This window comes from Hemibagrus wyckioides, linkage group LG10, assembly GCF_019097595.1.
Source record: "Hemibagrus wyckioides isolate EC202008001 linkage group LG10, SWU_Hwy_1.0, whole genome shotgun sequence".
NCBI lineage: Eukaryota > Metazoa > Chordata > Actinopteri > Siluriformes > Bagridae > Hemibagrus > Hemibagrus wyckioides.
This window is the reverse complement of record NC_080719.1, coordinates 14,388,207-14,411,403: the sequence shown is the minus strand read 5'-3', so window position 1 is coordinate 14,411,403 and position 23,197 is coordinate 14,388,207. Positions and strand designations below refer to the sequence as shown.

The following is a 23,197-nucleotide window of genomic DNA, read 5'->3' as shown; positions in this document are numbered from 1 at the left end:
TGTGTTAAACCCAGCACTGAATGCAGGTGCAGCTACATGTGTCCCTCCTGGACACAAAAGTCTCTTCTGTTTTTAGACCCAGGGTAAAAATCCGATTTTTTCTAAAATATTTCATGTGGTTAATTCTCCTGCAGTTGAATACGCTCTCATAGCAATATTATCTGCTTTTCTTGTCTTTTTAAAAGTATAATGCTCATAATTTTGGTCAATATATAATTCTTATCCTTATACTGTCTAAACTGCAGCTTCTCTTAGAGAAGTTTATAGCTGTTCTCTTGATGTGAAGTACTGGAAAGCACTGAAACTTTCTACAAAGACAGCCTGGAAATCTGATAAAAATAAAATCAGACACTTCCACCTTTCAAGGCCTAGAGGGTGCACAACTACAAGAAATGTCTATTATATAATATTATATAAGATTTTTCAGTCCTGCTGCTTTAGTTTCCCGAAATGATTGTATTATTCATTTAATATATAAACTATAAAATGATAATATTTCTATGATGAATTACTGACCAAATGTATTCATTTTATGTTTTGCATGTTTTAACAAATCAGATATGACAACGAATAGTAAAAGCAAGTACATAATTAGGTTATTTTGTAAATAAATAAAGCTCATTTTTCTAAGTGCTACAATGTGCAATACACCAACAAAAATGTCACCATGCTCTCAAGTGAAACGCACATATACAAATCAGAGATACATAAAATATTCATTCAACAGTTTCAACAGTTTTCAGTATATTTATTTATTAAAGTTATTTGCAACAGTGGCTTTTATGTGTGTCAGTGAATCGGTTCATGTACGCCTTACTTTACACGCCTGTGTTTGATCTGTATTTGAATCAATGAATCATTTCATTCATAAACGAGTCCCTCGTGCAAGTATCTAAATTGTCGAACTCTCACAAAAGTAAAGTAACATAGTGGGCAACGAGACTTTTTTTGTGCTTAAAAATGGTCTAATTAATTATATAATATAAATTATATTAATTGCTTTAAATGAATTGATCAGAGTATGAAACTTCAACCCGTGTTGAAGAGTGTGGATGTTGTTCTGGTGAACGATGTCGCCATCATCCAATCAACAGACTGCTTTGTTAGACCGACTAGCCAATCCTATCATATAAGGTGGGATTTGTCGGAAAACTGGTGGGAAAGGTATTAGCTCCGAATTAAAATGGCTGCTAGTAATTATTATGGATATGCACAAGGAGCCGCTACACCGCAGTACAGGTAATAGGGGCGATTTGCATTTTATTCTAGAGTAAGCGGTGTGTTTATTGCACAGCTAAAAAAAAACTGAGCAAAAATTTTTTAATGTACTGGCGAGTAGTGGCAGACCAGTTAGCAAAGTTCTTTTGCTAAGCTAGCTAGCAAAACTAGCCCGGAAAGTCAGTAGGGTTAAGTAGCCTGCTCTTGACCACAGATGTAAATAGACTAAGCTGATCTCAGTGTTTTTCATTTTGTCTTCTCAGGATGTTGTATCTTGAAATTAATAACAATCAAACAAAGCCGAAGACGATTCACAAATTTGCCCAAACAAATAACTGTTAATTTTACCCTTTACTCTATAGGTGTTAAGGCTGAGTTAAGAGATTTAACAGCCATTTATCCAATTCATCAAGTCTCTAGAAGCATATTGGAAAGATGACTGTTTCTTCTTCACTGGTCTTTAAAATATATTCCCCCAGTTAATGATTTGATTCTCATGGTGGAGGGTGTCACTCCGAAATCTCTCATAGATGTTCAACCTGTTTGAGATCAGCTGACAGTGAAGCATATGATTTATATCTTCATCAAACCCTTCAGTGAGCCCTCACGGTGTAGGAATCATCATAGGATGAGATCAGTCAGAAGAACCTTCCCTTAAGGTGACAAATGGAACTAACACTCCTCCAAATCATTGAATTCCAGTGAAAGGAACTCTTAATGCTTCAGCATACCAAAACATTTTGGAAATTTCATGCTCCCAACTTTGTGGGAACAGTTTGGGGAAGGCCCAGTGCACAAAACAAGGTTCATAAAGACATGGAGGAGTGTGTGTGGTGTGGTGGAACTTATTATTATTATTATTATTATTATTATTATTATTTGATCCCCTGCTGATTTTGTATGTTTGCCCACTGACAAAGAAATGATCAGTCTGTAATTTTAATGGTAGGTTTATCTGAACAGTGAGAGACAGAATACCAACGGTTTAGACATTAATGGCTGTGTGTGGGGTTATTTTGAGGGGACAGCAAATTTATACTGTTATACAGGCTGTACACTCACTTCCTTACATTGTAGCAGAGTGTCATTTCTTCGGTGTTGTCACATGAAAAGATATAATAAAATATTTACAAAAATGTGAGGGGTGTACTCACTTTTGTGAGATACTGTGTATATATATATAATAAATATATACACAGCTCTGGAAAAAAATAAGAGACCACTGCCCAATCTCCAGATTTGAACCCTATTGAAAACCTCTGGAATGTCATCAAGAGGAAGATGGATGGTCACAAACTATCAAGCAAAGCTGAGCTGTTTGCTTTTTTCCAAAAAAAAAAAAAAGATATAAAGTTCCCCAACAGCAATGTGAAAAACTGGTGGAGAGCATGGAGCCAAAACGCATGCAAATCGGGGTTATTCCACCAAATACTGATTTCTTAATGTTATTTAGCCAAAGCATTAACACAATTTGTTTACAAATTATTTGCATTTTGTTTTATGAGTTATTAAAGCTCTGCAAATACTGCATGATCTTGGGTTATTTTGATGTGTTGTCATTTCCTTTATATATACACACTAAATAACAATAGTTATATTTTGAATTTAGGAGAAATATTGTCAGCAGTTCACAAAAAATGAAACAAAACTGTTCATCTCACCAAAACATGCACCTGTAAGAAAAAAAACATAAGAAACTGATTATTTTATGTAATTTTATGTATTTTTATGAGCTGGTTTACTTGTAGTTCTCAAGGTGGTGAAGCATGTGATCAGACCACTTAAACTGTGTAGGAAAGTGTCTGTGGTTTTTGTCCACTAAACTCAAGTGTGTTTGTGTTTTTTCTCAAATGAGAATGCACTGCAACCATACCAGAGAATTGCTACCTGTGTAATTCTTGCTAAACATCAGATCATGTTAAACTATTCTCACAGAAAGAGCAGTTGTGCTTGTGTTTTCACTTTCACCTTTGCACAATGCAAGCTATATAAAGACATGGTTTGGTAAGGTTGGAGTGGGAAGCATGAGTGACCTGCACAGAACACTGACTTCAACCCCACCAAACAACATTTGGCTGAACAAGAATGCTGACTGTACCCCAGGCCTCCTCACCTGACATCAGTGCCCGATCTCACTAATACTTTTGTGGCTAAAAGAACAAACAACAGCAAAGGGGGACTAAATCTGAAATGGCATGTTCAAAAATCATATATAGTGATGCTCAGGTGTCAATCAGAACAATCACCAAAATTCTACAGCGAACACTTTCCACATATTGATCATCCAATCTTAAACACGACTGGTCTAGGTTGATGTCATCCATAACCTATTAGTTTAACATGCTTTATTTGTACATGGTCTTGCTTTTTTTGATATTAATTGTCTGTGTTGCCTGCTTTCAGCATTCAGCCACCCCCTACATACTCACACCAGACCACTAGCAGCTACAGTGTCCAGCCTGCATATGCAGTAGCTCACACAGCCTCGTTCTCTCCAGCCACAGCACACAATCCCCAGCCAGCAGCAACTCAAACCTACCAACCATACCAGGCACATGCAGCTTCGAATTACACCTTTGCACAGCGAGAAGCGGCACCTCAACAAAGCAGTGCCTCCGAGACCTATCAGATCTTTGAAGGGGTCAGTCTTATTTTTAATAGCTTATGGAACAACAGAGGATATACACTTGTACATCTCAGAGTGTAAAAAAAAAAATTAAAAAAAATGAGTATATACATTTTATTCTGTGGATACAAGTTGTTGATTAGACACAATAGGTGCATCTTATTTGTGACAAATTTGTCTTCCTTCAGGGGAACTGCAGCTATGGACAGCCATCGTTAGTCAACAGCTATGATAAACAGTACTATCAGACAAGCAACACAGCTACTCAGCACAGTCCATTGGAGGCCTTCTTTCAGACAGGTGACCTCTTTTTTTATGTGGTCATATTTATATATCTATATATCTCTGAGATCTATAATTTTGTTATACAGTAGAATTAAACAATATCACATAAGCAAGAGTGCACATACACACTACCAGTCTAAAGAAACATTTGGACCTAATTCAATGTTCTTTCTTTATTTTTATTGTTAACATTGTATATTAATGATGAAGACATTGAAGTTAGAACAAAACAAATATGGAATGATGTAGTCAATAAAAGCATGTTTAAATAACCCAGTTATTTATCATTTTTGAGTCTTCAAAGTAGCCACCTTTAGCTTTGATGACATCTTTGCACAGTCTTGGCATTCTCTGTCAGCCTCATGTGGAATGGGTTTTCCAACAATCTTGAGGAGTTCTCAGAGGTGTTTGAGTACTTGTTGGTTGCTTTTCCTTCACTCTCTGGTCCAACTCATCCTAAATCATCTCAACTGGATTTAGATCAGGTGATTGTGGAGGCCAGGTCATCTGATGCAGCACTCAATCACTCTCCTCATTGGACACATAGCTCTTACATTACCTAGAGGTGTGTTTTGGGTTGTCTGGCACCAGTGCAGGATTATTGTCCTGCTGGAAAACAAATGATGGCCCCACTAAGTGCAAATCATATGCAACATGCTGTGGTAGCCAGGCTGGTTCAGTATGCCCTCAGTATTGACTGACTAATATTGAAGTCAACAGTGTCAAAGTTATGATGGATTGTCTTTTTTCTTTACTTACTTCTTGAACTTGAAAATTTCCTTGTTTTCCATGACAACACAAATGAAATGAGTTTGAATAGGAAATATAGCAAACAAACAGGACATGTAATCACTGTCAGAGTTACAAATAATTATTCTAATTGAATTGATGAATCAAAAAAGCCTCCTTTTGCAGTATTTACAGTGTGGCAGACGTTTGGCTTTCTAGCTGTCAGTTTTTCAAGGTAATCTGATGAGATTTCACCCAATGCTCCCTTGAGCATCTCCCACAAGATGGACTGTTCTAGAACAACTTAAAAAGGATTTTCTAATAATCACTTAGCCTAATAAAATGATTAACTTGGATTACATCTCATACATAACATGAAATTAATACAGAGGATTGATGGTTGTTGATGATGGGCCGCTGTGCAACAATATAGATATATTTGTTTTTGAAATGGAAATGGATAAAAATGGGTTTTTCATGTGTGCTCTTATGGAAAACAATTATATTATTATATTTATTTGTTCCCATGCATACGTCATAGTCATTGTATGTGTATATGTATATGTATGTATATATTTGCTGCTAGTAAGGTATCTGGTGTTTAGGAAACATTTTTCAGTATTATATTTCAGCTCTTCTGTTGTTAAATAATGAAGATTGCTGTTGTTCCTTCAGGTGTGAAAAGTGATTATAGGCCTGTAAGTGCAGTGTACAGTCAGTCTCCACCTCAAAGACAGGCCACAGTGCTCAAAACCCAGCCTCCTACTAGCTCAGTGTCAACCAGCTACAGTGTTTATCCTGCATCCACCAACGTACAACAGCCTCCCAACTCCATCTCCACCTTTACCCCGAGCTCCTCCTATAATTCAGCAGCTGCCACTTCATACAGTGGTGAGTTGGGGTTTCCTTCTTACAACTCACTGTCCCACTGAACTGTTGTCATTATCTGAGGAATAATTAATAAGACTAGATTAAAGTTTGGCCTGTGTTCCAATATGTTAGATTGCATTTTCTTTAAAATTTCTCAAAAAATGGGTTCTAGACTTTAATATGTAGTGAAAGTGGTCATTGTTTTACATGCATACGTTACAGCACATGAAAATTCTTACCTCTGCATATTCCAGTTTGTTGGGAAGTTGTTGCCAGAGCACAGGGTCAGCCATGATACAACGCCCCTGGAGATCACTGAATTATGGGCTTTATTCAAGGGCCAGACAGTGGCATTTTGGCAATGTTGGGGCTTGAACACCCAACCAGATTTAGCAATGAAAGCAGTGTATATAGTGGCCACACTGCAAAAATGCACAGGAAGAATGGATGCGCAATTAATAATGCAAGCTTAAATGGTCAATGAAATTAACACTTTCAAGTTCCTTTAGATTTTAGGCTTCTTAAGCTATTCTTAACCTGGTGCCATTTGGTTTTGAGAGTACAAAATGCTAGCTTCAGATAACTTCCACAGTAAATTATAGTAAGCAGTCGTATCTAGTCATAACGGTAACATACTGTATGGAAATGGAAGTTTTCTGACCTCAGCTGTCAAAAGTTTTATTTACTTAGCTTCTGTCTTTTTCTTCAGGTCACAGCTATACAAGTTATGAGCCCCGCAGCTACATCTCCACTCCAACATATTATCAAGCAACCCAGCATCCTAGCCCTCAGTGCCATAGCCAGCCCCAGGGTCCTTCCCATCATCCACAAAGTCCTTCACATCCGCCTCAGGGTTCTTCCCATCAACCCCAGCTTGCCCAACAGCAAGCTCAGACACCTACAAAGCAACTCGCCAGTTTGTCTTGGAGTAGCTCAAGGCACAGTTCAAAGGTCACTAGTTCTGCTTGCAGTACTTACAGAAAACCCACGTTTCATCAGAATAAAGTCCAAAAGCCTAAAGGCCCTCCCAAACAGCCTCAGCTTCACTATTGCGATATCTGCAAGATAAGCTGTGCTGGTCTACAGGTATGTTAAAGTCTGTCTGAGGCTTTATACATACAATTCACAAATGGTGAGATGCTACTTGCTGATGCCTGTAATGGATCTAATGCAGAGGTCTTTTGGTAACAGAGCCTGTTTTGTGCAATTTGGCAAATATAAAACCCTACAGGTGTGATGGAGGTTTCCAGCTATTCAGGCCAATAACAGGCTGATGTTGATCCTTAGTATTCAGTAGTTGCATCCCTAGATATTAGATTTGGATTGAAATTTAAAGGGTTTTAAATAAAAAAAAATTGTTATTTAAGATGTCTAAGAATATTATTGCTGTTTAAAATTTGTTGAATGTTAATGATAAAACTTTATTATGTGATCAGTTAAACCATGTCATTTATGACAATACAGCTCCATATCCTCCATGTCCATATAATAAGAAGTAGGAACATTACACATGTATACTCAGCACTACATAAAGGCTAACCATGGCCTATATTAAAATAACAACCAACAGATGAAATATTAATAAACAAGTACTCATCCAGTGCTCCCTTTTCTCTCCCGCAGACCTACCATGAGCACTTGGAGGGTCAGAAGCACAAAAAGAAGGAGGCGTTGCAGAAAGGTAGCAGTCAGGTCACTAATGGTCCACATAATGTTCAGACTCAGCTGCGCTGTGAGCTCTGTGATGTTTCCTGCACTGGTGCAGATGCCTACAAAGCTCATATCCGTGGAGCCAAGCACTTGAAGGTTTGTCCTCAAATTTGAGTCCTGCTTGGCTCAATGGCTTTTTCTGGGTTGAATTAAGTTTGCTATAAAAAAATTACAGTAAAGAGTATCTAGGAACATTTTGTGAGCTTTTCTAAAAGTGGTTGGTTTCAGAAGAATTATGATTTCTCACACACACAGACTTATCCCTTGGCACTCTCTATTTTGTCACTAGGTGGTGAAGCTGCACACAAAACTTGGCAAACCTATACCATCTAGTGACCCTGTTTTTGTGAACTCTGCCCCTGTTTTGATGACAACAATCTCTGAAAAACCAGCCAAAGCTCCTACTTCCGCTGCAGGGTCACAGAAACCCCCTACCTTAAAGTCTCCCATAATCGAGACGCTGAAGACACATGCTCCCACTAAAGCCATAGTTGATGGTAAGTTGGTAATTGTTTACTGTTTTGTTTATTGCTGTCACAATTTGATGGACGTGTACTGTATATACTGCATCAGATGGTTAACATTGCTGCTAATGTAATCGTGTGGTTTTCTTGCTGGATAGAAGTCAAAGCTGCCGCACCAGACCCAGTGAGGGTTGACGAGATGAAGCAGGCAGTGCCGAAATCTGACCTTCAGTGTGAAAATGAGGGAATTGGAGGTTGTGCTCAGGGAAATGTACAACCTGTTGGCTATGATTATGTAGAGGAGGTGAGTTCATCAGAGGATATTTGATTGCAGACACCATAGGAGATAGAAGTTCCATGTTATAGTACCATTTAATATATATTCCAGATAATCAAATCAAATATTTGTTCATTTCAGCCCCTTTTTATATGTTCACATTCACTTTTGTAGATTATTTGGTGTTTGAACTTTTGTATTTTTAGTTTTGTACTAGAGTTATGAGGGTAGTGTAGCATAACAATTAATGAATTCTTATGGCCAAAAGATTATATCCCTTTAAACTCCACAGTTTCTTGTTCACTGTAGCCTATACTGAAGCCAGACTTTTTTTTTTACACATCTATGCCAGGATCACACTGAGATCAGAGTTATGGCCCAAAGTTTGGAAAAAGGTAGAATTTGAGGTCATGTGTGATTTGGATGCTAATATACACTACTCACAAAAAGTTAAGGATATTTGGCTTTTGGGTGAAATTTATGGAAAATGTAAAAAGTTCACGCTACAGTGATAATTATATCATGAAAGTAGGGCATTTAAGTAGAAACATGCAATGGTGATTTCCTCATCTCAAACAATTTATTGAAACAAAAGCCAACAACAGTGGTGGGTATACCACAACAAAAAATGTCAATGTCTCAATAATTTGTCATGTGCCCTTGACCATCAATTACAGCTTGACAACGATGTCTCGTGCTGTTCACTCTTCTTGAAGGGCGGCCCTCAGGTCATTGAGGTTCTGGGGTGCAGGGTTACGAGCCTCTACATGGCGACTCAGCTGATCCCATAGGTTTTCTATGGGATTCAGGTCAAGTGCAGGCCACTCCATTTGAGGTTCCCCAGCCTCCAGCAGCCTTTCCCTAATGATGCGACCTCGATGAGCTGGAGCATTGTCGTCCATGAAGATGAAATTAGGCCTGTGTTGTTCATGCAGGGGCACAATGACTGGATTAATGATGTTATTCAGGTAGTATTGGCTTGTCACTGTAGCATTCACAAGATGTAGGGCAGTTCTGTATTGAGTAGACACACCTGCCCAGACTGTAACACCACCACCACCAAAGGCTCGTCTGGTGAGAACAGTGGCTGATGCATAGCTCCCTCCTTGACGTCTCCAACATTGTTGGCGGCCATCATTTCTGCTCACTGTGAATCGACTTTCATCAGAGAACAGCACTGAGGCCCATTGGTCCCTCGTCCAGCGTAAACGTCCCATTCAAGACGATGCAGGTCATCTAGCACGCAGACCACGTTGATGTAAATGGTTTCGAATGGTCTGACGTGACACTTGGGTGCCTCTCACCTCCCTTAAATGTGCCCGGAGTTGAGTGGCATTCATCATCCGGTTCCGCAGGGCACTATTCTCAATGAAGCGGTCATCAACGTGGGATGTGGCCAAAGGATGTCCACTTCTATGCCTTTCTGTGACTCTTCCAGTCTCTCTGTATCTGTGTCGCAACCTGCTGATGACACACTGTGACACTCTAAGCTAAGTGGCCAATTCCCTCTGAGAACATCCTGTTTGAAGCCTTGCAATGGCGAGGATCAATTGTTGGGTGTCGTCTTGGTCTCATGATGTCAAAATGTGAACAGCATGATGAAGAGGACTGTTTAAATGCCAATTCGAATTGAACCAGAAAATTTATTGGTCGATTCATGGATCAAACACCAGTTGTGAATTTTGCCGTTAAGCACCTTGTTAGAGAACAGCAACTTATGCATAAAGTACTGAAACACTGAACAGTTGGACATGTGCATTCGAAAGTGTAGAAAAGGTCAAATTAAATTCACCTGTAAAGGTTATAGTGCGTTTTAGGTGCATCCTGAAATTTCACCCGAAAGCCGAATATCCTTAACTTTTTGTGAGTAGTGTAATTCTCATTTAGTTTGTGTATCTACATTTTAATACAACTTAAATTTTATTGGATTGAATATACAAATAGCATCACTGAAGTATCTTAGGTGAGTGAGGCTGAATTGTTTGCGGCCTAAAATATCAAGAACCTTTGCAAATATGCAATATGCAAATATACTTCAGAATACCTAGAGGAAATGTAAATGTAAATGCAGGTCTGACACTGTGGTCAGCAGTACTGGGGCACCACAAGGGACTGTTCTCTCTCTTGTCCTGTTCACAGTCTACACCTCGGGCTTTCAGTATAGCTCAGAGCTCTGCCACATGCAAAAGGTTAACCCTAACCCTGACATCAGTGGCAGAGAGGAGGGCGCTGAGCAGGCTCCTGTCCATCATGGACAATCCACTGCATCCACTGTACAACATCATATCCAGACAGAGAAGCAGCTTCAGTGACAGGTTGCTGTCACTGCCCTGCTCCACTGACAGACTGAGGAGATCGTTCCTCCCCCATACCATGCGACTTTTTAATTCAACACGGGGTGAGAGAAGTCAGTGCTGACACTTCTTCTCTCTGTCCTGGACTGTACAATAAACCACACACTGCACAAAATACACAATACACTCCGGTTTATACAGAACTCTCAATAAACTGAGATTTGTACAGGACTCAAATACGCAGTTTTTGCACATCAACTAGGTCTGTAACCTCAAACACTTGTTTTGCACATTACTTATCTTGTTTCTCATCTCATTCTCCATATTTATTCCTAAATCTCTGTATTTAGTATTTTTCTGCTATATTTTGTTATAGTATTATATTTTGTAATACTTTTATTTGATTTTTTTTTGTTACATTTTTGTACCTTATTTTGGGTTTTTTAGTATTTTTGTTATATTCCTTCCTATATTTTCTATTACCTGTGTTTATGGATACTGCTGGAAACTGTGAATTTCCTTTGGGATTAATAAAGTATCTATCTATCTATCTATCTATCTATCTATCTATCTATCTATCTATCTATCTATCTATCTATCTATCTATCTATCTATCTAAAGATATTGTATGTTTACATTATCTTTATTTTTCCATTGGTGTTTAAACCTCATGTTTGTTTCCTCTCAGATTTACAATGATGATGGAAAGCTAGTTCGCTTCCACTGTAAGCTGTGCGAGTGCAGCTTCAACGATCCCAATGCCAAAGACATGCACTTAAAGGGCAGAAGACATCGGCTTCAGTATAAGGTAGGATTCTTTGCTTACTCTTCACACAAAGATATAACTGGAAATCTCTGAAATCTCTCAAAGTATACTAACATAGTCTAAGTATTGTGTTTTCACTGTATAACAGTATAACTTGACCATTTTATTGACCAAATTTGATTTACGTAATCTTTATACAAAAGTATATTTGGACATACAACATGAAGGGGGAGGATTGTAGTAGTCAGTAGTGGATTGTACTGCCACAGGTTTTTTCGTTGCTGTGATGTCCCCTGTATGATTTAGGGTGAGTCCAGAGGGAGACCGTTGCGAATTCCAAATTTGTTATGCAACATTTAATTTACTTGTTTTAACCCTTTGTAGAAAAAGGTGAATCCAGACTTGCTGGTGGAGATCAAGCCGAGCAACCGTGCAAGGAAGCTTCTGGAAGAAAAACTGAGGAAGCAGAATCAGAAAGGAGTGCTGAAGAGACAGCTTGAGGATGAGCAGCGCTGGCACATGGAGATGAGGTTGGCTTTCACTTCAATTTAACACAGAGGTGTGGGCGTACAAGCATGGGCGTATGTAAAATATGTATTCATGCAAGGCCCCTCTAATTTCAAGAAAGAACCCCGTGTGAGGTTCATACTAGAAAAAAAGTTTCATATGTTTTTTAGTAGAAAAAGTTACTATGCATTAATATTTGCTGAAAATTTGTACTTTTTACATAGTTAACAGAAGTTGTTTAGGTTTCTCACTTCAAAAAGCAACAAAATGACTGGCAGGGTGCCAAAGGTTTTTTGCATCTTTAGATCTGTTTGTATAGATAATTGAAAGCATTCATTTCCTCTGATGTGAGGTTGACACCTAACTCAAGAAGTGTGAAAATGTGTGAAACCATAGTGGGAACTAAGAACATAGCTATAACTCATTGTTATTTTTGATACCACCTAACACTTCACTAAAAAACATGACCTTATGATTTTATTTATATAAACTGTGACAAATGTTCCATTATTTTATGTTTTATGAAACAGTTGGCTGAGTGTTCAAGGGCAGGTAGTTGTGGAAAGTTGTGGTAGTCTATAAACAGAAAAAACACGAAACGGGGGGGATTTCTAGGTTTGAATTCTACCACTAGTAAAGGTAAAAACGCCACTGGCTTATTTGTTTGCGGCATATACAGCTGTGTTTAAAAAATGTTTTCGCTTTCATAGTTTTCTGTAGTGTGCAGAACCATGAAGAAGGCTTTGGCATTGTGTGTTGAGTAAAATGATTAAATGGCGCTTTAATATATTGTGTGGGAGTTTGAGTTCCGACTGCCCATTTCTCATTTGTTTATTTCACACTGGACTGACTTCATTCATTTATTGGAACTAGGTACTTTTATTAATTAGTATTTATGTGCTTTCTCACTATGTCTAAGTAAATATTTTATGTAAATTGCATCTGTGTTTAAATCCGTATTTGACCATCTGATTATTTGTAAACATTATTTTGTTGTGTACACTAGTAAAGTATTTTTATGATAAAGTATATAGAGTATACTTTCTACACTCTGGATTTAAAATAAGTACAGCATGCAACCACTTACTATTTTATTAAGAGCAGAATATGGCAGATGGAAAAATACAGGTATGTATCATTTTTTTTGTTGAGGGCACAAAAAGCTGTATGAAGATGAGTTCATTTTTATTCCCTCAGTTTGTCTGTTAAAAGCTGTTAAAGCTATGAAAATAACCAAAAAATGCATTGAGGTGATAACTGACCTCATCAGTTATATCAGGTCAGCCAGTGGTTGATGCGGCTGGTGAAGTTTGAATATGGGAGTGTGACAACAGGAAAAATAAAGTCGTCTGTAGTTGATCCACTGTATTGGATTCAGAATTATAAAACAAGACCATGTGAATGCATTCAGTTAAGCATTATTTTTATACTCTTTGATTATTTTGTAGAAGATATGAGGAGGATATGTTCTGGAGAAAAGTCGAGGAGGATCATCTATATTGGGAGAAACAGAGGCACAGACCAGTGCCCCCACTGTTTGCAAACCACCCCAGGATGCCTGTGCCTTCTCTACTGGTAAGAACAAACGTTATCTTCTGTAAGAACTTGATTCATGTAAGTGGTGACTTGAAAGTCCTTCTAAACATCACAAAATGATGATTTAAATCCTACACTTTTTGCTTGCTAACAGGCTAGCTAAAATCTCAGTTTAAAATGTGGACAAAACATGTAACAGATGAGTGCTATTGTGAAATAAAATCTAGGATTCAGTAATGTTTCTGTATGCAAAAGCAGTATGTGTAGTAGTCTGTTGTAGGATGTGGGTGGGGGAATGTAAGGCTGGGGGCTTTCACAATTAGTAGAACCTTCTGTGTTATTTACTTGTATATAATTCTATGTTTTTGTAGAACTGTCATATTAAGGAAATAGTAAATGTGAAATAAAACCAGGTTTTTTTTGTAATAGATTTTTTGTATCAGATTTTTTTGTATCAGATATTTATGCTTGCTAATTCGTGTCCTTTGGCTTTGTATTCTTGTTCTAAAATAGCAGTAAGGACTGCACCAGAAACCTACATTAAGCAAATGGATGCACACTTTTTTTCAAGATCTTTTTATCTTGTCGGTAACCACAGACCTGAACAAACATATATTTGGGCAGCAAACAAGACTTAGTATTGCATAAGTACACTGTTGTACATGTATCTGAATAGAATTCCAGTTATGGATATTTTCACATATAGTTTCTTTTCTCTCACTAAAAGGAATTTTACTGGCAGGGCACTGGTACTAGTGCTGTTTTAAGAAACTAGTATTCACTTCCACTAATTTAAGAGCTTGGCATCAGACATGGCAGTTTATGGACTGCATTTGTTGTCAGCACAGTTACATCAGAATTTAACAGAGAAATGCTTAGACAGGAATTCGCACAGAAACAAAGAAATAAAGTACAAAAGTTCTGAAACCAAGATTAACCTGTACTAAAGTGATGGAATGACCAAAGTATGGAGAAAGAAAGCATCATGATCTTAAACATACCACATAACATCCAGCATAGTGGAGGTAGTGTAATTTCTTGGGCTTGCATGGCTGCTTCTGGATTGGGCTAACTCATTTTTATTGATGATATAACTCATGATGGTAACAGCAGAATGAATTCAAAAGTCTACAGAAACAACCTATCTGCAAGATTACAGAGAAATGGATCCAGTCTAAAAACTCAAAACAGTGACCCAAAACACACTGCTAACACACCTAGCGATGATTTTTTTTTTTTTTTTTTGCTTTAAGGCCATCTGTTCTAAGCTCTTTAACATATCTGAAATTCTGATTTATTGTCTGATTATGAATCTATTGCTCTCAAGCCCAAATATGCTTAGTGTAGCCCAAAAAAAGATCTCCAGATCTCATTCTGTGACTGGTTCTTGTTTCCAGACCAGCAGCATTTTCCATTCCAAAAGTTCTTACAAGACATGAAATGGTTCTGGATTAGTCACAGACCCCATATCATAATTAAACAGTAAGATAATCTGGAATCAGTTTTGTTTTTTGTTCCTACAGCCTGTTCGCAGGCCAGATTCCCCAGATGACCACCACATCATGGCCAAGCATGCCAGCATCTACCCAGCGGATCATGAGCTGGAAGCAGTGCAGCGTATCGTGTCTCATTCGGAAAAAGCTCTAAAACTGGTGTCCGACTTGCTGGTGGAGCAGGATGGCAAAGAAGCAGTGGATTTGAAGTTAGTTGCTCCACTAAGTCTATCTAAGGATTTCAGCCCTAAGGGAGTAGTTCCAGTAGAAAATGTTGTTACCACACTGTGGATTTATTCATTTATTTGGTGGTTGTTATTTACCCTGCTTATCCAGGATCACAGAAGTGTGTTAACATGTATGCATTTGGTTAGTTGACCAATAGATGGTAGAAATGTGGTAGAAACTATGTTAGGAATTATGGTTTATGAACGTTAAAGCCAAAGGCTTATTGAACCTAGAATCCTACTCATAACACTGTGCTAGTTCAATTTTAACCACGTTTGCAGATCATATTTTACTTAACTTACAGACTGGGGAAAAGTTTTATTATTGTTGCACTTAAAAATTTTTTATTTTAACATAAAACCTGCAGGAATTTAGGAATCCAGCATCTCTGCACTAGAACAATCATCTTATACCTAGCAATGTAGTTGTTTAATTATATGGAATAACATTTAAAAATAACTGATTTAACTGATCTTGAAACTGATCATTACTATTTAATTAGTCTCTTTTGTAACCTGTTTTGTCTGGAATATGTTTTGTGGAGACTGGAAACTTGTTTGTCCTTGGCACTGGAACAGGTTGGATCCTCAGAGCCGAGTGCTGAATGGAGTGATGAGGGTGGGGATTCTGGCCAAAGGCCTGCTGCTGCATGGAGACAGGAACATTCAGCTCATCCTTCTTTCTACCAAGAAACCCACACTCTCCTTGTTGAACAGCATTGCTCAACTGCTTCCTGAACAACTGATGGTAAGTAAGCAGCACGTTCCTGTGAGATGTTTTGCTAGACAAGCAACAGTTTTAACAAGCAGTATCACTCTAAGGGAGTCTTATTTTTAGAACATGATAAGAACTGTTTAAATGGAAGCAGATCTATGTGGAATATTGTTGACGCCATAGCTCACACTGTTAAAGACAGAAATTATATATATGACCTGTATCTGTTCTCCAAAAATATGTGTAAGAACCATGAAAATTTCTTGTTAAAACTGTTTTGGTAATAATAAGATGAAGAAGAAATTGTGTAACAGTTGTGTTGTATGAGGAATAAAACACCTCAGGTCATACTGTTAGAAAATAATCAACTTGGTGGTAACAATATCTTGGGGAGCAGTGCCCTGTAATTTATTATTTTCCTATAACATCAGGCTCGCCAGTGTTTTTATACATCAATTAAGGCATATTTCCGTCTTTTATTTTCATGTCGTCATGCATAATGGTAAAGTACCACAATTATTTTAGGAAGTTTTGATTATTCATGGCAAATGGCATATTTCTGAAGCAATGAACAATGTTACTTGTTTGTGGGCATTTTTTTTTAAGTCCCATTTATGCAAGAATGGCCACAGATTGTTTCTTCTGCATTTCTTGAGAAATTCACCATGTAAGGAGGACATGAGTCTCTGTAAACCTCTGTCTTTGATATACTTCCTGAAAAATATATGATATACCTCCTGTGTTTTTTACAGTCCTAAGATACAAAGTGTCTGTGTAAATATAATGTTCAAATTCTAGGTATATAATGTGCCTTTTTCTGCAGGTTGAGGAGTTTGTTGCTATTAAAGTTTTTACTTAGAAATCTTGGTTCATTTATAAATGTAAAGATGGTGATGAATACAAATATGAAGTGCTAATAACTGATCTTTAGTTCCACTGCCTGGTTTCCCTGGACACCTAAATCCTACAGAGAGAGCCCGGGTTATTTCTAACATACAGTAATCCCAAAGCACTAAAAAAAAACCAGAAAACAAATAACATGAGTGGCATTTCCATTCTCATATTAAGTTTGTTGACTGTGAAACATGTCACTTTCCGTTTTGATAAATTCTCCTTAAGGGGCTATAGCCCTGATATAATTTGGGATTTTCCATCTCGTGCCCGGCTGTCTCCTCTGTAGTGAGTAATGCAGCGTGTCCTTTTAACCGGCAGACCTTTTCTGAAGATCAGTACGTGGTGCAGGCTCAGCCTGAGGAAGCCAACATCATCATTATTTCCAGCAAGGAACCAAAAATGCAGGTGACCGTCTGTCTGACTTCACCAGTGATGCGTGAGGAACCTGAGCCTGGGCCTGCCACGGAGGGAAAGGCAGGTGACAAGCTGCCTGAGAAAGGTTAGAGAACCCATGCTTCCAGTCGACTGCACTGTATGTCTACTTTTGCATTAAAAAAAAAAAAAACAGAAACCAAATTGAAGCCTAACTGAGATGGGATATTGTTCAGTCCCAACTCAATTATTTTCAGTATCACTATTTACATCTGTTACAAAGTGAATTGGCCAGCCTCAGTATATAATTTTGCTCTGATTGAGTCTAAAGCTGGATCTCTGACCTTTCTGCAATTTTGCATGTGTCATTATGTAATGACGTGCTGTGCATTAAAATCACCATGACTCAGACACAGATGAGATGATGTTTTACTTAGACGATGGGGAGGGAGACTTCTGCAGTTATGTATAAGGAAACGGTAGTTTGTCAGCAGTTGAGTATATACCAAGAAAACATGTTGTTTACCATCCATTTAAACTAAACATTTCTCATTACCTTCAATTGCATCTCCTTGCTTCTTTTCCTCACAACATAGCTCGTCCCTTGGAGCACGCAAGGAAAGGAAACAAGAATAGGAGTCAAGAACGAACATATTTACCAAATAGCAAATTTAGTGAATACCAACTTTAGTCATTTCTCTTGAAATATTTCCAAGCTGTATATGTCATTGCTACTCCTAATTTAATGTCCACATGACTGACCGTTTTTCTGTTTATCTGCTGCTCAGTGTGTTTGAATAGTCCTGAATGCTGTCCAGTAGAGGAGAGCATATTTAAATACCGTATTTGATCAGTGTCAATGTTAGATGTGACACTTCATTATAGGGCTTTAATGTTTATTTTCCTTATTTATTTATTTATTTAGAGAATTTTCAGCCAGAATTTTCCTGTTGTTAAAAAATGATAATTGTATACTCGTCTAATAGTCAAAATCAATGAACTCAGTACATTCACCATTTAAATTGACAAAAACCTGTGAGTTTATTTAATAGGATATAAGACATTTCAGGTTCCTAATGTCTATTAGTGTTCAAATGATTGTCTTTTAAGAAGTTTATTTTGTGTCTACATAGAATGCATCCTTCAAGATTCTGAAGCTTGTGGCCAGAAAAGTATAAAATGTGTGGGAATTTAACTAAAATACCCAAATTAGGGTACAAAAATATAACAAAAAAATATATCAAATATAGAATTTAACAAAAATATATCAAATAACAAAATATAGCGGAATATAACAATATAAGAAAATATATCAGAAAAATACTAAATACAGAGATTTAGGAATAAATATGAAGAATTGGATGAAAAACAAGTAATGTGCAAGACAAGTGTTTAAGGTTACAGACCTATTCGATGTGCAAAAACTGCATGTTTATGAGTTCTGTGCAGATCTCAGTGTTTTATTGGGAAAAGAGACTTTTTTTGTTGTATGTTTAAATGATAGCTCAGACACCAAAGTAAGGAGAAATTTAGTCTTAAACATTATTATGAAGCCCATTTTGAACTATATAGCTATATTGAGTTTTATCACTTTTCATTTCATTTGTTTGTAACATTTGACTATCTTTACGCAAGTTAGTCAATCTTCACATAACGTGTTCCATTGCAACAATTTCTAGGAACCAGGAGCTGTGGAAACTCTCTATTCCTGTAATGTTATGTGCCACATTTTCTCTTGGTATTTTATATTTATTTACATCTGTAGTAAATGCGGTTGCAGATTCTGTATATAGCAACAAAATCTGCAATTCTTTTATCTCATACTTCATCTCTCTCATGCTTCGAATAGAAAGAGATCAGTTGTTATAGATCCTGTTTGTCTGTTTCTAGTGCCTGCAGATGCTGTAGATGCTCTTAACAGGACAAAGTGCCTTGAGTATTTGGCTGCCCTTCGCCATACAAAATGGTTTCAGGTAAATGTTCATTCTTTCTTCTATTATTTCCTGCCAAAACCAAAGCAAAACTAAGCTGAGTTTAAAATGCAAAATAATCCATAATAGATTACCTTTAAAAGGATTTGGGTGATTCTCACAAAACCACTGAAACACCACAGCACTAATGATTTTAAATAAAAAAAAAAAGTGTAATTTAGTAATATAAAAAAGCATCAGAATAAAGACAATACTGTTCTCTACCTTGTACAATGTGTAATTTCAACATGAGAATGAATAATTTTTCTATTTTACTGCATTTTCTGCTGAAATTCTCATTACCGCAACGCGTCCGGCTGTGTCTGAATGTGTGTTATGATTTAATTTAAACAAATTAACATAAAAAAATTTAGAAAAAAAATAAATGGATGTTCTACTAGATTGTTCTAGATGACAGAATTTTTTTTTTACTGAATATTCATGTATAATAATAATGAAAAAAGTAGGAAAATTGTGTCCATGCCTGATGTTCTCATCCTCCGCAACACTTTTTGAGGACTGTTTAAACACACATACAGAATGTAAATAAAGTTTGATTGAGTGATGGAGCACATGGGACAGTTACTTCAAGATGGTGACCAGGTAAGATCATCTTTTTATATCTTTCCAGTTCAATGTTAAATATTCTATTGTCAGAATGTTAACACGACTTTTTCATTATCGTTACCGAAACATGAAGTTTTAAATATCTCTTATGAATTTAATATTAATTTATTAATATTAATTTCAAATTTCCTAAAAGCTGATATTTTGCTTTATGATTTGTTTCATTGTAGACAATCAGTAATTGTGGGAAGAAAAAAAAAAGCTTTAGCAAAGGCCAGGGTGACAAAGTTCAGGGAAAAATTATACAGAAACCCAGAACTGCTGGAAGAGTACGAGAGAGAGGAAGAGAGGTTTGGAGATGTGAGCAGGTGAAATTAGCAATAAAAACCCTACGATGTTAGGAAATGTACATGACACACACACACACACACAAACACTTTAGCCACTACTATAACAGGACTTTGGTGCTGGACTGAGTGTACTGTTCATACTGTGGGAAATTCCCGCCACACTAAGGCATGTAGGTCGTGTGATTCTTAATGTGACTTTTTATATATATATATAATATGTATGTATGTATGTATGATAACTTTATTTATTATGTAATTAAATTACTAAATTATAACAAACAGTTATTTGTTCTTCTGTTAGTAATTTTTGTTTTTTTATTTTCTTGTTTACTTTACTTTTCGATTCATTTCAAAGTCTAAAATTAAGCTCTACCCCACAACTTCAGGCCCAGTATAGAACGAACACACACACACACACACACACACACATAGTAAGCATCAAGTCTATACTATATGATGATGTATACATAAAATTAAAAAACACCTCATTACCGAAACCTATATATCATTACCGAAACTCATGTTTATTAGATGTTAATTTAATTAATAGAAATATAGTACTTTGATTTTAAATGCATGTGCAGAATCTTAAAATGATGTTCTCTCAGGTTTGTCATGTCATTTTGAAAAAATGTCAGGTTTCTTCAAAATATAAAAATGATTGTAAATTGTGGACGGTGTTGCGGTAATGAGAGAAATCAGCCAACATTTAATAAACTGTTAAATTAAAAATAAATATTATTTCAGAACATGAAGTAACTGTGCATGACTTAATAATCCATTTTTAAAACAGTGAAAATGTATTTGCTTTTCTATCAGTGTTTTCACAGTGTTGCGGTATTGAGATTTTTTAGGACTTATTTTGGAAATTATGTTCAGAAAGGTGTTAAATAGTAAGTAAAAGTTTTTAAATTAATGTTCACAAACACTCCAGACTTTGTTGCTAATGTCTGGGGAAAAAAAAGTTAATTTAAGCATTTTTAAAATTTTCATGTTTTGAAATTTTTAAAACCAAGATTTCGTGAGAATCACCCATTTATCAGGGAAGCTCCAGGGGTTTTGGGCAAAAACAGTCAACTTGTATTAAATTGAGGAGCATGGAATTGTTACTGTGATGAACATGCATACATCACTATGTCCATATTCTGGAAAACATGTCCTTTTTCTGTCCAGATAGTAGGCCTACTTTACCTATTGCATATAGAAGATAAACTTCAAGTTAGGGATGAAGGTTTTTATACCTGAAGCTGCATAATTTGTTTTGTATGAATGGAGTATTTCTCAGTATGTTTCTTCAGTAGGCTCGGGCAAATGGTCTCCAGTCCTGTGTGATCATCATCCGTGTACTCAGAGACCTCTGTCAGCGCATGCCAACCTGGGGCAAGATGCCAGAATGGGTGAGAGCCTGGCATTTACACCATCTGAATTTTGATCAGTCACCTTTGAGTTAATCTGCAGTGTGAAATAAATTCTCCATTTCTCTTAATGATCATGTGTTTACTGTTGAAGGCCATGGAGTTGCTGATTGAGAAAGCCATCAGCAGTGCATTGACTCCTCTGAGTCCAGGAAAAGCCTTGCGAAGAGTTCTGGAGTGTATTGCTAGTGGAATCTTACTGCAAGGTGCACATATAAAATAAAAGGCCCGATGATAATAATTAATAATAATAATTATTATTATTATTCTCTCAGGATTATGCATAGCTAATGTTACAATTTGGCCCATACAAATATTTTCAATGTATACTACTTCTGCTGTCAGATGGTCCAGGCTTGATTGACCCATGTGAAAAAGTTCAAACAGACGCACTCAAGACTATGACCAGGCAAGCCAGAGAGGATGTGACAGCAAGTGCCCAGGTATTTAAAAAGGGACCTTTTGCTAATATAATACATACACATTATACATCATTCCCTTCTATTTAACTCTGATGGAGCTTAATCTTAAATAATTCATTTAGGCACAGCAAACTTAGAATTACTCCAGCTTTAAGAAAAAAAAATCAGGCAGCAGAAGCGCAGATTATTTTATCACTATAACAACAGCAATTTTTTCATCATTCCTGTTAAAAGCTGAACAATGAAGAGAGCTAGTTGAATAAAGTAGTGAATTATTGCATCTTTGAATAGTACTAAATGTTCTCTCACCAGTCTCTTTGTTTTTTTTTTCTTTTCTTTTTTTTCCTCACTTGAAATTCATTGCAAATTCATCTAGTTACTGTAAAACCGAACTTAGTTACAGCTTTGTCTCTGACTGTTACACAGTATTGACACTGGAGACTCCTTAAATAAATGCTGAATATTAGTTTCCTTATGGAGAATTTCACCATATCAGTGATTGCACATGTTTTTAGTCTTCGTGTTCATGTGGAGTGGCCAACGAATAAGTCTGTGAGTCTAAGTTATAACTATAAAAACAATAATCTTCCAGCTGAAACTGTTGCAGAAGCTGTTGTAATAGAAAAATAGCAACTCTGGGGGGGATAATATTTCTAACGGTGTATAAGGGACGTCTTATTATTTAGTAACACAATTGTTTTAGCTGTCGAAAAAAAAAAACAAGCACCGCCACTGTGTCATGAAAACATTTTAAACCAGTGCGAATGTTAGGAATGTAAACATTTTGGTTTCTAGGACCTTAACCACTGTGTAACAATTATTCATCTTTTCCTCTTTTGTCACTACGTATGTAATCATAAGACTAACGTCAGCTCCTGTTTTTCAGCATGCCTTGCGGCTGCTGGCTTTTCATCATATCAACAAACTACTAGGGATGGACTCGCTAACGGTGTCTAAAACCAGCACTTACAACCGCAAGAGACGGAGTGACAAAGTAGACGAGGTGGAAGGGGAAGGCAAGAAGGAGAAAAAAGATTTAAATAATGTTTGAGAAATTCCACAAACATCATGTTTGCATCATAATGAAAAAATGCTCCTTCCTAAGAAATGTATGGTGTTAAATGTTGCGGTATGTCGTAGCACAAAGCTGAAAATGGAGAAGCACCGTTTCCTCTTTTCTTTTATTACAGCTGTACTGAGAATAATTTCGAAGCTTGTCGCTGTGTGTCATTTATAGTATAGCAGAAAGCATATAAAGTATTAAATAACCACTGAAAACTGATAAACTGTTGTTTTTTTTGTTTTTTTTGGCTCAGATCAAGTACAATATAAGCAGTGACTTAAAAAAGAGCTGCTTTATTTTTGTAGCATGGGTCTGGTCCATTGATGAGGACATGAATTAAGACTGATCTGAGATTAGAAATAACTATTCTCAGCTTCTAGTCAACAGTCTGACTAATTGTATGGATACTATATTAGTGCAGAGAGAT

The 23,197-nt window shown here is 36.8% G+C and overlaps 1 protein-coding gene across 3 annotated transcripts; it reads left to right on the top strand.

Annotated features, from left to right (window-relative positions):
- Positions 1 to 1,134: 1,134 nt before the first annotated feature.
- Positions 1,135 to 21,432, top strand: zfr2 (zinc finger RNA binding protein 2). 3 transcript variants are annotated; one of them, XM_058400907.1, is made up of 16 exons: positions 1,135 to 1,239; positions 3,622 to 3,859; positions 4,033 to 4,144; positions 5,534 to 5,749; positions 6,438 to 6,814; positions 7,352 to 7,534; positions 7,728 to 7,935; positions 8,061 to 8,206; positions 11,162 to 11,281; positions 11,624 to 11,769; positions 13,195 to 13,321; positions 14,806 to 14,984; positions 15,582 to 15,750; positions 16,930 to 17,110; positions 18,874 to 21,267; positions 21,380 to 21,432. In XM_058400907.1, the coding sequence occupies exons 1-15, from the start codon at positions 1,184 to 1,186 to the stop codon at positions 19,008 to 19,010; spliced, it is 2,595 nt and encodes an 864-aa protein (XP_058256890.1). In that variant the 5' UTR covers positions 1,135 to 1,183; the 3' UTR covers positions 19,011 to 21,267; positions 21,380 to 21,432. The 3 variants fall into 3 exon arrangements, with proteins under 3 accessions (XP_058256890.1, XP_058256892.1, XP_058256893.1); XM_058400909.1 differs by lacking the exon at positions 16,930 to 17,110; XM_058400910.1 differs by lacking the exons at positions 16,930 to 17,110; positions 21,380 to 21,432 and having other exon boundaries at positions 18,874 to 18,956; positions 21,172 to 21,267.
- Positions 21,433 to 23,197: the final 1,765 nt, after the last annotated feature.